At 30.6% G+C, this 15,750-nt stretch overlaps 1 protein-coding gene across 1 annotated transcript in view; it reads right to left on the bottom strand.

Moving 5' to 3' along the window:
- Window positions 1-1,326: 1,326 nt before the first annotated feature.
- The window catches only part of LOC124362778 (glutaminase liver isoform, mitochondrial-like), a 35,744-nt gene continuing 21,320 nt past the window's right edge, over window positions 1,327-15,750 (bottom strand). The window contains exons 7-14 of the mRNA XM_046817558.1: window positions 15,315-15,430; window positions 14,303-14,424; window positions 12,856-13,014; window positions 11,588-11,764; window positions 10,139-10,270; window positions 8,343-8,497; window positions 4,613-4,753; window positions 1,327-3,273 (exon numbers count right to left, since the gene is read on the bottom strand). Of these exons, the coding sequence (XP_046673514.1) occupies window positions 3,156-3,273; window positions 4,613-4,753; window positions 8,343-8,497; window positions 10,139-10,270; window positions 11,588-11,764; window positions 12,856-13,014; window positions 14,303-14,424; window positions 15,315-15,430 (1,120 nt within the window). The 3' untranslated portion in view covers window positions 1,327-3,155. The remainder of the gene's footprint in view (window positions 3,274-4,612; window positions 4,754-8,342; window positions 8,498-10,138; window positions 10,271-11,587; window positions 11,765-12,855; window positions 13,015-14,302; window positions 14,425-15,314; window positions 15,431-15,750) is intronic.

The following is a 15,750-nucleotide window of genomic DNA, read 5'->3' as shown; positions in this document are numbered from 1 at the left end:
AATCACTGATTCCCCAGGGTGAAACACCATGCTGTTCTTTATCAAAAAGACTATTAATTTATGAGCATTTCATTAGTTGACTTGACATAGCTCACCCATAAAGATATAGAAACTTCCCTGTTGTTAGTTAAGCAGTTTGGCAGGCCATCTATAAATAAAGGTTTAACCTTGGATATTTTTAGTTTCTCTGGAAAAACAACATTACTGAATGAAGAATTAATTAAATGAACAAGAGGTTTAATTACATACAGTCTAGCAAGCTTAATGACTGGTATCGGGTGCCTCTTCATAGCCTGTTGAATATTTATTGACAAATGACAAGATAATTTTTCCCAGCTAAATTTCTCTAATGCTTGTGATATAAAAAAGTATTGATTTATTTATCAGTGTTACATTTTTACTACATGACTCAGCTAATTGGGAATCAAAAATTTTGTTGTAAAAAGTTGTTAAACGTTTCTTAAACTATTTTAGGATTGTTAACAACTAAACCATCATTATTCAAAGCTGTGTTTGTGTTTCTATAGGTTTTTTTGTTTTCTTACCAGTTTCAATGTTAATAACTTGCCAAGTCTCCCTGATTTGAAAGGACCTAGAAATCAGTGAATTCAGATATATTTATTTTTCTACTTAACATCAACAATTTTAATTTTAAAACTCTTTCAATTTTCATTGTTAATTTCTCTTTACAAAGAAGTAATTCTCAAAATTGCATTTTTAATTCTAATTAAATCTTCACTTATCCATGACTTTTCTAGAAACTTGTTTAGTTTTAACTTTAACAAAACAAACATCAAAATAATAAAAAAAGTTAAACAAATTTATCATACTTTTCAGATATATTATAAACACTGTTCCAGCTTTCTTGTGATATAAATTTTAGAAATAGTTCATTACTTCCGTTATTGAATTTTATCCTAAACCTAGTTACATTAATTATTACCCCTATTATTATCTAAACTCCACTCTATTACAAGTCGGACATCATGTCTGAGTTATTTGTAATAACACTGTCTACTGTACTTGTGTTTAGCAAAATTGGTTAAAACATTATCAATACTAGTCTGAACTGTAGCACAGACACTGGTAGAAGAATCTAACAGATGACACTCATGCCCAAATTGTTAGATATTAAATGTAAAAAAATACATTATTCATTTTCAGATGAAAAATTATTTGTTGCTATTTAATTTTTGTGCTGAAATCATTAATAGTATTTTGTTGAAAACTTATGTCATAACTTTAAGGTATAATAAGACAAACTAGTATGGATTTGGCTAAAAAATACTGCAAACTTATATTTAGGTAGTGAAAATAAACACTAGGTAGAAATAAATCAATTTAATTCACACTTTAAAATATTTTTAAGGACGTATTTTAAAACATTTAAATAAAGGCATTATGTTGGATACATATAATGAAACATTCTTTAATAATAATGATCAGTTAGAAAGTAATTTAGGAGCTTCAAACGATAATAAAAAGACTTTCGACTTATACCACTGCCATAAGAAAGAAGCATCTAATTAAAAAGTGCAATAAAGTATACCTACAAATTCATTCAGAATTTCATGGAACAATATTTTTAAAATATCAAAACAACAATCAAGAAGTGAATCAAATGTTGGATTCCAAATCAAAGAAAACATAATATAGCCTCTTATTTTATTGAACTATCCATCTGAATTCAAAATAATTCAATTTCCAGAGTCATGTAAAGCTGGTGCCACCCATTTGAAATAATACTTTGAAATACATTGGAATCATTTGTTTATCTATTAGCAGCGATTGTTTGACATTAATTTGTAAAATATTTAAGTATTGTTTTGTCCCTGCAAGTGATGCCACTTCTACGAAATTTGTGATCTTGAAGATTCAAAAAACGATACAAATTTTGGTTAGTTTTGTTTGGGTGCCACTAGTAATCTAGAATATTTTTGAATATGTCATACAGAAATATTGAACAGAAACTAAAAATACTACTATTTTTTTTGTTTCATTAGGTAAAAATAGCAAAATAAACACTAAAAGACATTTCTACTAGTTTTTCGTGTGAATTGTTTAGTTGTTATTACTTTGGTTTCAACGGTCACTGGTTTGATGATGTGTATTCTATAGCTGGGATTACGTCATATAGATATTTAGTAATACAATAGAATAATAAAAAAATTATCATAGTTCCAGTGATTAATGTCACGATTTACAAATAGGTTACTTACTGATAATAAGTGAAAAATTCCTAACTCAAACATTCACAACAAGTTTATAAAAATAATTCTAAATTTTCTTTAAATAATGCTCTAAGTTTTGTTTGTAACATAAAGACCTAAATCGACATGTAAAACATTTCATTCAGTTTATGTGTGTAAATCTAGGGGCACCCACAAGGTTTTTTTAATATTTTGTACATGAACACCAAACAAATGGTGCAAATATCTAAACAAACGATTGCAATTAGCTACAAAGTATTTTTTGAAATAAAGTACCGCCAGCTTCACATGGCTAAATTTTCATTAATATTTGTTTTGCAATTATAATCAACAAGTACATTCATAGCATTTTAAGATTCTTATTTTGTTAATCATTGTCACTCAACCGCAACATCCCTGGCAGGATTTCATGATGTCCACTTTTTCACAAGCACTGCTCTATAGAGTGTTCCTGATATAACCAGAATGCCATCTACAATAAACTCATGGCCTCTAAACAGCGGGGAGGGGGATATATCTTTGGTATCATTACAGGGTAACTTTTGGTACATTTTTACAGAAAGTCGGTCAAGGCAGCTGTTTAGACAAAGGGATAAACCATATCTCAGTAAGATGCCATTGAGAAACATCCATGGCTTTGAAAATTAGTGAAGCCTTTTATAAAACACATGATCTGACAAACTTTGTTTGATATAACAAATTTATGGATGGAAATTGAAACACAGTAAACAAAATTAACATAATTTAAAAGATTAATTTTCAATATAGGTGTTGGAGAGTACTTAATTTTTCACAACAGTGAAAAGATTCACGGAAAAAAATCATTGAACGTAAAAATATTAAAATAAAGATGATTTGTTAGATGTATTACACACATTTTTGTGTTTTTTCAGATGTTTAAATGTTTAAAATGGACAGAAAACAGTGGAATGTGAGTGCACAAAGTCATTGCATTTCTTTAACTTCGCTTTCAGCTGAACTGTTCTTCTCCCAATCCTCCAGAAACTGTGCCACTTTGTTGTGACCAGAGAAAATTGCTTCATCCAGAGCAGTTTTTCCCCATCTGTAAAATTAATATTTTATTAACTGGTGTTATATAGAACGGTTTTAAGTAGTATGTTTAATATAACTTTCATTTATAAAACGTTAACCATTTTGATGATTAATGAAAATCATATTTATAGTGATACCCAAAAATGCTTAAACATGTACAAATGTTTAAGTCAAGTATTATATCTTTTTTTGGAATCATCTACATCCATATCTTTCAGATTGTTATGAATATATATTTAACAGCAAAATTAAAATTAATAATTCTTTACCCCCATCACTACAAATATTGCATTGCAAATTTACCATCACGATGGTGTTACTTTTGATCTTATTCAAAGTTTACACATTGATTTGTGTTTGGAAATTAACATTTAGCCCATGTTTTCAGTGAATATGTAAACATTTTTTACTTCTAGTTATCACTTAAAAAGATAAAATTTCATTTTAAATTGTTTTATTAAGCTTAATGATGTGTATAGTCCATCTTAAAATATGATTAAAAAAGATTTATGAACAATACTTAGTACATAACATATATACAAGGTTATCAACACAAATACATTCCTGCCAATCACATTATTCTTTTTATTATTTATGCAACTGCAAAGTATTTTTTGCATAGTGGATTTTAGATCTTATGGTTGCACTCAGACATTTTCCATTATGTGTATATATTCTATTTTTTTAGTGATCGCATAACGTTTCTTATTCGGATATGCCTGGAGAAATACGAGTATGAGAAACTTCAAAGTACACTAAACTTGCACAAATAATTATGATGGTCCATAAAGTTATGACTGTTTTTACTAGAGTATGTATAAAAAACTTAAGTTCTATTCAAAATTTGTGAAGATGGTCTAACAATAGCTTTATATTTAGATAAAACCTACACACTATTTTTGTACATTGTAAACAACATAAACAAAAGAAATTTTAATAAGATATAAAACAAACGATAGAGCAAGATTTAGTAACTATAACAGTGACTCTGTTCAGTTCACCTAAATGTAGTATGTGTGGGTGGATTATATTATCCCACACAATCTTGCAGTATGTTGGTCATCTTATTCCCACCATAATCATTTTGGTTTCATATTTTAAGTTACATCTGTTGTACATTATATGCTGAGGTATACAATAGACCTCTTCAGATCTGTACATTTTGTGTTAGTATAATCACCTGTCTTTAGAGTTTAATATTACCCCACACAATCTTGCAGTATGTTGGTCATTTTATTCCCACCATAATCATTTTGGTTTCATATTTTAAGTTACATCTGTTGTACATTATATGCTGAGGTATACAATAGACCTCTTCAGATCTGTACATTTTGTGTTAGTATAATCACCTGTCTTTAGAGTTTATAGGTACTCCACACTGCTCCACCAGGAAGACTACACAGTCATAGTGTCCTTCAGCTGCAGCTAGATGTAATGAAGTCCGACCATCGTAATCTGCCAGTGCCATATTCATACCAGACAGTCTGTATCTGCATCACCAGTTAATTATATCAACAACATCCCACTAATATTATAAATGCAAAAGTTTGGATGTTTTCGAGGTTTGTCCTCCAAATCACGCTGAAACTGCTATAACGGATTGTGCTGAAATTTGGAACATGTATAGCTTTTTGGTCTGAATTAACATTTAGAGTGCTTTTTACCACCCATAACACATTCATTTCACCATATAAAGTCGAATTCAAATTGAAAAATTAGTTTGTGTTTACATTCAAATGTTATGATAAGAACGAAACGTATTTTGACAGCTATAGTTCTACAAACTTTCTGAAACATCTGGTACATTTGAATTTTACATTTGAATGTTATCGTGTAATAAAACAGATAGAAATAAAACATTAATATATAAATTTTACTTCAGATTGCCCAGTGACGAATTAAAATCATCTAATGCATTAAATACTGTTATAAAACTAACCTTAATGAAACAAAGTTATGAAATGTTTTCACATATTTTACTTTAAACTGGTGGGCTTCCCTTACCTTGACATTAGATATTACATTTTAACAATGGCTTACGGAAAAACAGAAATGAATACTAACATCCCTTACCGATACATTCTTTCCCTGGCTAAAGTCCAAAAAACAAGTCTAACGCAAAACTTTAATAACGATTATTTTGGAATGTTGCATAACCTTAATAAGGATTTCCCCCTTATACTGGAAGTACATAAGAAGTAGGTAGGACTTCCTCCTAGGTCGTAATGGGTTTTTCAGTCCTTAGCAAACTCAACTATGTCAACACGATTTTGACCAAAAGTAGATTTCCGAGAACTAGATAATTGAACGTATATAAAAATTTGATCAAGGCAATATGGGAAGCTAACCTGTGACATAGTAGGTAAGTGAACTTAAATGGTCTTAAGTAGGCACTATTTAACCAAAGTAGGCATCTCAGTCCTACGTAAGTATATATATATATATATATATATATATATATATATATATTTCTTCTTCGTCAGAACAACAAGGCAAATTCTACTATAGTACTGGAAATATCTTAGACCTGAAATATATGACAAGGATTGGAAATATACGCTTTGTGACTGAAGTAAGTTTCCGAGACCTGTGTGATCTGAGATTTGTGTTTTCTTGATCGGGATGACAAGGCAGATTCACTGTGATGTTATGTATATAATTAAATTTAAAACCAGAAATGCTCCTACACATGCCAAACATCGATATAATAATTAAGTTAAACTCTGATACTATTTACCACGAACTTAAATAATATCTACCTGATGTATGCCTACTTACGTTTTTAAAAATTTTTATAGGACTCCCATCATATTACATCATATTAATTGCTTTTACTAAGTAATATAAGGACTTTGGTTCTAAGATTGCATGTGAAGCCGTGGGTAACAGCTAGTTTTATATAATTATAACAAATTATGAAATAGCCTACCCATTCGGTGTGATCTTGTATTAATTTTTTTTGTTATTTGGATGTTTCATCTACTACTATGTTTTTTCTACTACACAGCCCATGAACAAGTCTCTGTTGATGAGTCCTAATAGGTACAAAATCAAAACAATTCTGCAGCAGTACTTACCAAATAAAAAGAATCATTAGATGGGGCATAAAACTATAGATGATGTGTGACTCAGTTGCCATGATATTGTGTAAGATATTTGTGTACAAAGATTTCCGTATGATGACGCCAGAAAAAAATAGAAGAGATGTAGGAATTGCGTACTGGTTTTTTTTTCTCCCTTGGAGCGGCCTACTGCCATGCACTTAAGCCTCAAGGGCTTTTTGCGCGCCCCGGAAACACACCACGAGGCCTACCAGTCAATGATTTCAGCAGTTCCACAAACTGCCGAAAACAACCTATCAGGTCCTCCTGGGGAAATTCACCACCCTTGTCCAAACTACCAAAGATGACATACCGCTCCCTTGCTATTGAAGTGCGATCAAAGAGCAGGTGCTCGGCAGTTTCATCCTGCTCATGAAGTAAAGAAGCTTTACTTTATGCAATTACCTAAATAAAGGTTATCATGTCTTGTGTGGCTATTATATTTGTCCTCATTGCCTTTAGTACAGTACTTATACATTGTTACTACCTATTACACTGGGACAATACAGGACAACCGAAAGCATTTACCTGAACAGCCAACAAGGCCAATATTTGCTGTTGGTATCATAAGTTTTTTTTTAAGCATTTATTCTTCTGTGTGACCACAGGAATAAGAAGTAAACAAAAGTATAAGTTATTCTGACCACTTTTAAGGCAACAACTACTAAAGTGACCAGTAGAATTCAAAATCAGAAAGAACGATTCCTAAACCAGGTGTCAGATTATAATAAATACATGGGCAGTATAGATAATATATATCTGACATGATGCTTTACACTTGAAAGGAAGACTTTGAAGTATTTAAAAAAAGTAAGGTTTAGTGTTATGAACAGAATATTGCTCAATTCCTGTATATTGTGTGGTGAGCACAAAAAACTCCTGTTATGAAAACCTACGGACCATCTAAAATATATTCAAACCATTATTTCTGAAATTGGAAAAGAATGAATTGACATAAAAATCAATGTTCTCCTCCTGAGGATCAACCAAGGAAAGTCTTAGGCTTGCAACAGCTACCTCTGCAAGGAGTGCAGCACGGAAGACACAAACGTCTGTCAACATATTATGTATCAAATATAAGAAAGGAGTACATGTTAAGTACCTAAATAAGCACATTTCCAAGAAGTTAAGTAAAGATGGTGTAGGACTAGTATAAATAGATTTTATGTACCGGTACATAGAAAAACATTTTGCACTTTTAGAACGATCAAAAGAACAAGAACCAAAATTTATGAGTAAGTAAATTTATTATTTGATGTATTGTATTACTTTTTATTTTTTTAAACTTGTTTAGGATAGGTCTAGATACGTTTTCATAAGTGAGTGAAATATGACAGTTACAATATTATTTTTGAATTTTTGATAGGTTATACAAAATGTATTTTTGCCGTATTTGTTTTTTATTGCAATACCATGTTACATTATAAGATAAAATAATCTATTATGTAAGGTTTTTATTTAGTTTTACATGTTCTTTCACTTGCTTAACTGAAAAAATTTACTTGTAATTTTAAAAAATTTCAGTTTTCATGTTTGTGTATGTATAACAACCTTTTTACATGAATAAGAATAGAACAAAACTGTTACATACCTCATAATCCTAATTTTATTACAAACAAATAACAATTACAAACCAATCTAAGTTTATCAAATTAGGTTGGTTAATATTTTTATATAATTTTTCCACCAGGTACTTGCAAAACTGTGAGAAATGGTTGATCAATTTATGTATATCAATTGGGAAAATGGCAGTGGCAATAAAGGGTTAATTAGCGCAAATTTAAATTATAAATTTTTCATTAAAGTACTCCAAGAATAAATGTCAGTAACTTTTCATTCCAAACTTTTACAAGCTTAACTTCTGTACAATTTTTGTATGAATAAAGACATTAATGAATTTATATAATATGTATGCTTATTCTGCAATATACATATTAGCTTATTAGCTAACATGTACATATTTTAGCTAATATCACACCTGCACAGAGCTTCATAGTCCCCTCTTGCAGCAGTAAACAACAGATTCACAATATTGAGACCGTGAGTCTCGTACTTGTGCCGCTGAGGATCTTTCTTGTTTGAATTGTGTTTGTGGTTGTCAAATCTATGGAAGTTGAAAACTCTCACCATTTCCTAGAAAATATGACATGCCATTATCAGTGCCACTAATAGAATATTAATTTCTAATAAAAATTGTGTTATCTTAAGCTTTTCAGTGAAAACTAATAACAGAATACTCATATTCACAATGTTTATTCATGATTTTTGTGTGTGAAGTTTGTATTTTAGATCAAATGTTCAATTGCTCTGTCTAAAACATACAGTATTATTTAAGACTTAAATCTAAACCACCCTGCTAATCAAAAGGCATGGGCCAAACATTTCTAAATTGTTTTTTAACCATATACAATAGAGTCACAATTGATCCAATCACAAATCCAAATTAGAATTTCTTATATAGGAGTATCACAAAAGTCAAAATTGAGAAATAGGGAGACTGTAGCTCTGCACATAGATGTTTTATCTGGCAAAAGAAGGCTACAAGAACCAAAATATACATTCCAGACAGAACTTCATGTTTGTTTACAGATCTTTAAAGAACTAAACTTTTCCTAGTTTGTGTAATTGGAATAAAGAATGTTAAATTTACACAAGATATTAAATTCTCACAACTGTAGACAGAACTATTTATTATAAACAGTATTAGTTGTATTCAGGAAATAAAAAACCAGTCATATCTTTATGAAAATAAAATTTTTAAAAATCAAAAAGCTTTGAACTGGTGAATATGTGTATAACAAATTTTGTCTAAAAGTATTTAATCTCATTTTCCTGGCCAATTCTAATGCCTCATGGGCCACCACTGCCTGAGTGAAGATCTTATCGAACAGAAGGGGGAGATTTATTACAGTACAAGATTGATGGTACTTATAAAAAGTGCTATAGTTACAGACATAGTGTCCTTCAGCTGCAGCTAGATGTAATGAAGTCCGACCATCGTAATCTGCCAGTGCCATATTCATACCAGACAGTCTGTATCTGCATCACCAGTTAATTATATCTTAACATGTTCTATCCATAACTTAAATCCAAGGTTAAACATCTTAGACAGCTCGGCCTTCGGCATTCCCTGGATATATTACATACATCTATTTATAAATAATATTCATGCCATAAATGGGATGAAAAGAATGTGCTGGATATAAGTATCTATTCTATTTCCTAACAAAACTGAAAAATTTAATTTATGGCCCACTTAGCTTGGAATAAGCCATTTTTATTGTTAGATGAGTAATGACAATACCATAAGCTGTACCATAATGAATGCTGAAGTTGCCCACATATATGACAAGACAACAGAACAGTGGAAGAACAGTGTCTCACCATGGGGTATAGGGAGGGTTGTGAAATTTGCTATAATTGTTTCATAAACTTTAACTGTCATTATAAATGTAATCCACATAGCTTGGTTTCATTGTCTTTCCTAACATACACAGCAACACCACCAATTCTATGAATTAATCCTATAGGTTTATTAATAGCTGGAAAGATTGCTTTGTACACAATTAATTTGGTATGCACTTATTTACCCCAGTTATTGCACTTAACATATCTGGGCCAAGTGCAGATAGACGTTGGTTTTATTGTATAATTGTTTAATTAGAACAATCTGGAGAAAACTTAGGGCAGTCATTATTGCTTGTGGACACAAACGTCACTCCAGCAATCAATTTTAACAAAACCTTGTAGTAATATTGATTGCAACTTTCATACTTCACAGAACTGAACTCCTCGACAGCTGTTGCCTAACTGATCGAGAGGTGGGGACCATGTACAGATTCCCATCACATTGGGAATCACTATCAGCATCCCTCCACAGACACCTGATTTAGCTGGTAATCCAACCTAAACAGATGTGACATTTTTGTATCAGAATATAATATCACAACCTATAATTATAAAATTAAAATTCTAATTCAAATAATTTTATTACATTTTATTGCAAAACATCACAAGAAATAATTTCCTAACATATCCCATATAAGATGTTAATATGCCAAAGATTTATGCAGTTTAAATTTTGATACACCTGATGCTTGAGGTGTATTCAGGTTCTTCTGCTGAAGAACCAACATAAGTATCAATCACCATATTTTACCATTTTTTTTGTTTACCATTCTAAAAAATGGATTGCCATAAAAAGATTTCTTTAGAACATTTTTATTTGTATGAATAACATAGAAAATGTTAGTAATTGCTAACAATTAGTTGAAATTAAACTAAATTTAATCAGGTTAATATCCAATTGTCTTGAAAAGATATCAATCTATTTCCATCTATCCATTTATACAGCCCAGTTGTAGAAGAAAAGATATTGTAAAAAATTGTATTTATTAATTTTTTCCAAGATTTCATTAGCCACCTCCAAAATACTCTCCATTAGATGTGATACATCTGTCTTTTCTACATTATTTGAAGCATCTCAAAAATTCTTCAACTTTGATATCATCCAAAACCCGTTACTAAACTACTTTTATTGCATTCACTTCACAAAAATGCTTTTAGATTTTTCTTCATTTTCAGTAACATAAAACGTAACAAGGGGCTAAGATCTGGTGAATATGAAGAGTGTGGAACAACAGGCCATCCCCAAGACACCAATGATAGGATGAAGGAATCATTCCCATAGGAATAAGCTCCTAGCTAGTAGTGGTGTGGTGTTAAGATTTGACTCTAACCATATACTTCCTGCTTACAGGTCTTGAATAAATTGCAATTACAATATTTAAAATAGCAGAAATTTCATGCAGATTTCACATAAAAACTTTTCAATATAGGTACTAATAAAAGAGCTGTCACAGTTTGGACTTTTTGACCAAAATCTTTTTGAGCAGAGTGAGTGAACATCACAACCAATAATCAACTTGACCACATTCATTTGTTAGACCTGTTATCACGCACAACTTTTTCCATTTAATCTTTCCTGTATCTCTTATAGTTTCTAAGTTCCCTTCAGTGTGCATAAAATTTGGAATACACTGTATATATTTCTTAAATATCTGAAGAACACGATAATCACTATTGACAGAATAACACTATTTTAAAGGATAATTAGAAGCACATGCGAACGTGAGTGGGCTTAGTTAAGTAATCTAATATTGTCATATTATTGACACTTATACGACTATTTAAAAATATATCACCAAATGAACTGTGACCTGCCTTAAATGCAAACTGGCCAGAGTAATCATACATCCCACAACTGTGCATGAGAGAAAGGACATCATGGATGGAATCCGGAAACAACACAGGGTCTTCTGTGGTAGGGCAGACACCACTGTTGGCCAGAGTAGCCGCTATTACTGACATGCTTTCACAGCTCACCTCCAGTGAACAAATCTGTAATAATTGTTTTTATATGTTATTTCTTAATAGTTGCCTTACTTCTCAAGAGGTGTAGGCAATGTAGAAACTCACATTTACCATTAACTACCAATATCCTTCCACAAGTATTTGTATCTGAATAATAGCACAATCCAAACAAAGTTTAATTTATTACTTTTTTTAAAGGATGTTAAAACTGTGATAATATGAGTAGGCCACTGTATTTATAAGAAAAAGTGGTGTTTTCCATTACAGTTTTATATATGTTTAAAAACAATACAGATTTCTTGATTACTTTGACATTTTTGATATAGGTACACTTACAAAGACAATATTACAATGTAGAATCATCCAAACAAAGCATCTAAGTTGTCCCAGAATTATTGTAAATGCTACAATTAAGATTTTATTGATTTTTAATTTGAATGAGAGCCATTAGTAGTATTTTATTTAACACGTTGACTCTAATGTAAACTGGATACATGTTGACTGTGACAGATTATTCAACAATTGTATCTTAACAATTGTGTACTCAGTATAAATCCACAGTGAATGTGTTAACTACGTGTATTGTCTCTAGGCAGTTATTGTTCGCTAGTTTAACATGTTGACTGTGACGGACACCCTAGAACCTACGCTATTGTTAAGATATTTAAGATCTCTCAGTATAAAAACACAATGAATGTGTTGTTGTTAGACAGTTATTGTGTATCACTATAATAATATAATATCATTATTGGTCACATAATTATTCCATTTTATAAATAACCAATTTTTTAAATATTAATAGTTAATCTGACCCATCACCAAACAAGTAGTTTAAGGTTTTGAGCCCAGAAACTGAAATTTAATATTATTACAATAGAAATAGAACAAAGTTATGGAGCTAGAACATGTTAACTGCTGTCTCTAGACAGTTATTGTACAGTAGTTTAACATGTTGACTGTGGCTGATGCCCTAGAATGTACTGAATGGATAAGATATTCAAGATCTCTCAGTATAGAGCTGTAATGAAGGTGTTAATTCGTAAAGAAATTTACTTCAAATACATCTCATTTGTTTTTGCTAAACAACTGATCTTATTACACAATCAGTTAAAAATTACCTGAAAATAAAAATCTAAACATTCTTGCAGGTTTGTCTTGGGTGGGTAACAGTTGTGTTCTCTCATGTAGTGTGCCAGAGCGTAGTTGCGATGAGCTGCTTCTCTCTCTGACAGGAATGTTGCATTGTTGAACCCCAAATGTTCTCCTCCAGCCAATCTCTTTGCCACAAACAAAATAATTGATTATTGATATAACATTTCTGTACTTTATAAAGTATTTAAGATGCTTTACAAAAAATTTGGTTTTTAGATATATCACATATTTTCTGATGTTTTAGGGGGTGTCCATTTAAAATTTTTCCAGGTGTGCAGAAAAGTTTAAAAATATATTTATTTATTTTAGTTTTTAAACAATTATCTAGATTCAACGATTTGTTAATTTTTCAGGGTTTACAAAGAAATATTAAATGTAATTTCCCTGAGAATAATGTCTTTTAAAAGGCTTTTTGAGTGTCTTCAAACACTTTTTGTGTTAAGTCTTTTTAGATAAGATCTTTTAGATAAGATTATTAATATCAAACTCCATTTGTAAAATCAGTATCCTTTTTAATATTTTATGATATTTTTATATAAAAATTAAGCTTATTATTTTTATGCACTTAAAAGTATATAAAAGGTGCAGTGTAGGTGTAGAGGTCCTATGTATATTTGGTGAAAGGATTTTAAACTGAAACTGGCTAAACCAGTGATACGCATATGCCTTATAAATGTGAGTGGAGCAGGATTTGCTGTGATGTATAGTAATTGACAAACATTTACTAAAAATAAGCTTTGTATCTTACCGTCAATCCAATCCAAGTTCATGTGTTCATATGGTGGCATGTTACCCATTCAACAGTAAATATGACGTTATCACAGACAACCAACCTTTTGATAATATGATGTTGTCTTCTTTATTGAAGTTATTTTTTTCCTTCTGTATGCATTTATAACACTCTTATAGAAAGTCTCACTATCATAGTAATCTATCAATAAAAGGTCTGTGTCAGAAGAAGGTTTTTTAACCAGATTAAGAGAAAATCTAAAAGATGTTGAACTGTTTATTATTTTAGAATAATATATTTTTGAAAATATAGTGAGATTTTGTATGAAAACTGCAACAAAATCTAAGTCATATTAATTACTATTTGTGAACTAAAATACTAAAAAATAAAAGTATTTTTGTGGCAAATTATTTAGACCTAGAATGTTCAGAATGGCAATGAATTTGTAAGCTACAAACCTCACACAGATAATTTTAAAGAAAGATAGTTGAAATTAATACAACAGATAGAAGATTAAAGCGTGAAAAATATTTGATTACTTATGTATTTTCACAAAAACGTACAAATCATCTGGGAGATTTCGGACAAATTAACATTATTTGTCTGCAAAAGTTTAGTTTTTTTGTAGCAAATAAAATTACAATTACACTTGAAATAGAACTGATACAGTAACTAATTCTTACCTTATAGTAGTCCATTGTAAAGTCAAATTTCTCTGCTGCAGTCAAATCTGGTTTTACCAAAGTTTTCAAGAGGGAACACACAAGAATGGCACCAGCATTAATCATGGGATTATGTGGTTTTTCTGTTCAAAGAAATAAAACAAAAAGCAAACTCAGCTTTTACAATTGTAGCCTTTAAATACTAATCAATAATGGTAACTCTTTTAAATACCATAATTATATGTCTTTAATATAATTTTTTTTAATATTTGAAAACACCTAAAATCATAAGTTGAAAAGTGAATGTAGCTACTTATTAACTTTAAACTGTAAGTGGAAACAGTTTTATTTTTAGCTATCAACTATTTTATAAATATGCTTTATAAAACCAAGTAATCACGGTATTTGTTTTCTTGTTCAGGCTCTCATGACTGTTGTTAGCACTAGCTCAAAAGAACTAATTTTATTGTCTGAGCATTAGCAGAGCCTATCACTCATAGAGTTGGAAAAATTTCATTTCTGTCTTTTCGCACAATATCTTGAGAGGAACAACTAACGTGTAAACTAGAAATCTTGCAGCTTCATTTCTATAAAGACGATATTGAGTTTAATGATGATGCATGTCACTCCACCGTATTAAGTGAACATTGTTACATTGGTCTTATGGGTAACCAACCATAATGGCAACAAAATTGCAGAATAAACATTTCTTTTACAAATTGAGTACAATCATACGTTTTTATGCGTGACACATGTAGCATAACTATCTACAAGATATGTTGAGAAAGACTTGATCTGCAGACTTAAAATTTTTCATGAAACTTCATTTTATGTTGCATGTCCATCCATAAGATTAGGCTAGGTGTCATTGTAACCAATTACTCAGTAGGCTGGCACAATTATTTCTCTTTTCTCTGGCAGGACATCTCAAGAATGAAATGAGCTATTGACTTGAAATTTTGTAATCAACCTCAGTAAGAAGTCTGTTACACAACATGGTACTATTCATTAATGATTCAAAATAATTACTTACTATAGTTGTCAAGGATGAGCTCATTGAAAATTCTGCCACTCGGCTCGTGTCCCACATACTGATGCACAGTCTGTTGTCCGAGATTGTCTAGCGCTATCCCATAGCTCAGCGGTTTACTTGGAAAAATAAATAACATAATACACACTATTATACAAAATTTTATTTCCTGAATAGTTGTTATATTTTGGTTAATTTTTTTGGGATATTACATTGTTACATTTTTAAAACCTTTTTATTCTTAAATTTTAAAGCTGGACCTTTTTCATGTTCACTTTCAAAAGTTGTTTGGTTAAACCTTATTAGTGAAACATTTGGTAAAACATTACCTAGGTATTTATTCAAAGAGTTACATTTGTACTGTACTCAGAATCATAAGAAGAAAACTCTCTCAATAAAAGAATTATTTGTATGCGTAGCACCTTAGCTACATTTGCAT

This window comes from Homalodisca vitripennis, chromosome 5, assembly GCF_021130785.1.
Source record: "Homalodisca vitripennis isolate AUS2020 chromosome 5, UT_GWSS_2.1, whole genome shotgun sequence".
NCBI classification, from domain to species: Eukaryota; Metazoa; Arthropoda; class Insecta; order Hemiptera; family Cicadellidae; genus Homalodisca; species Homalodisca vitripennis.
This window is presented reverse-complemented; position numbering and strand designations above follow the sequence as displayed.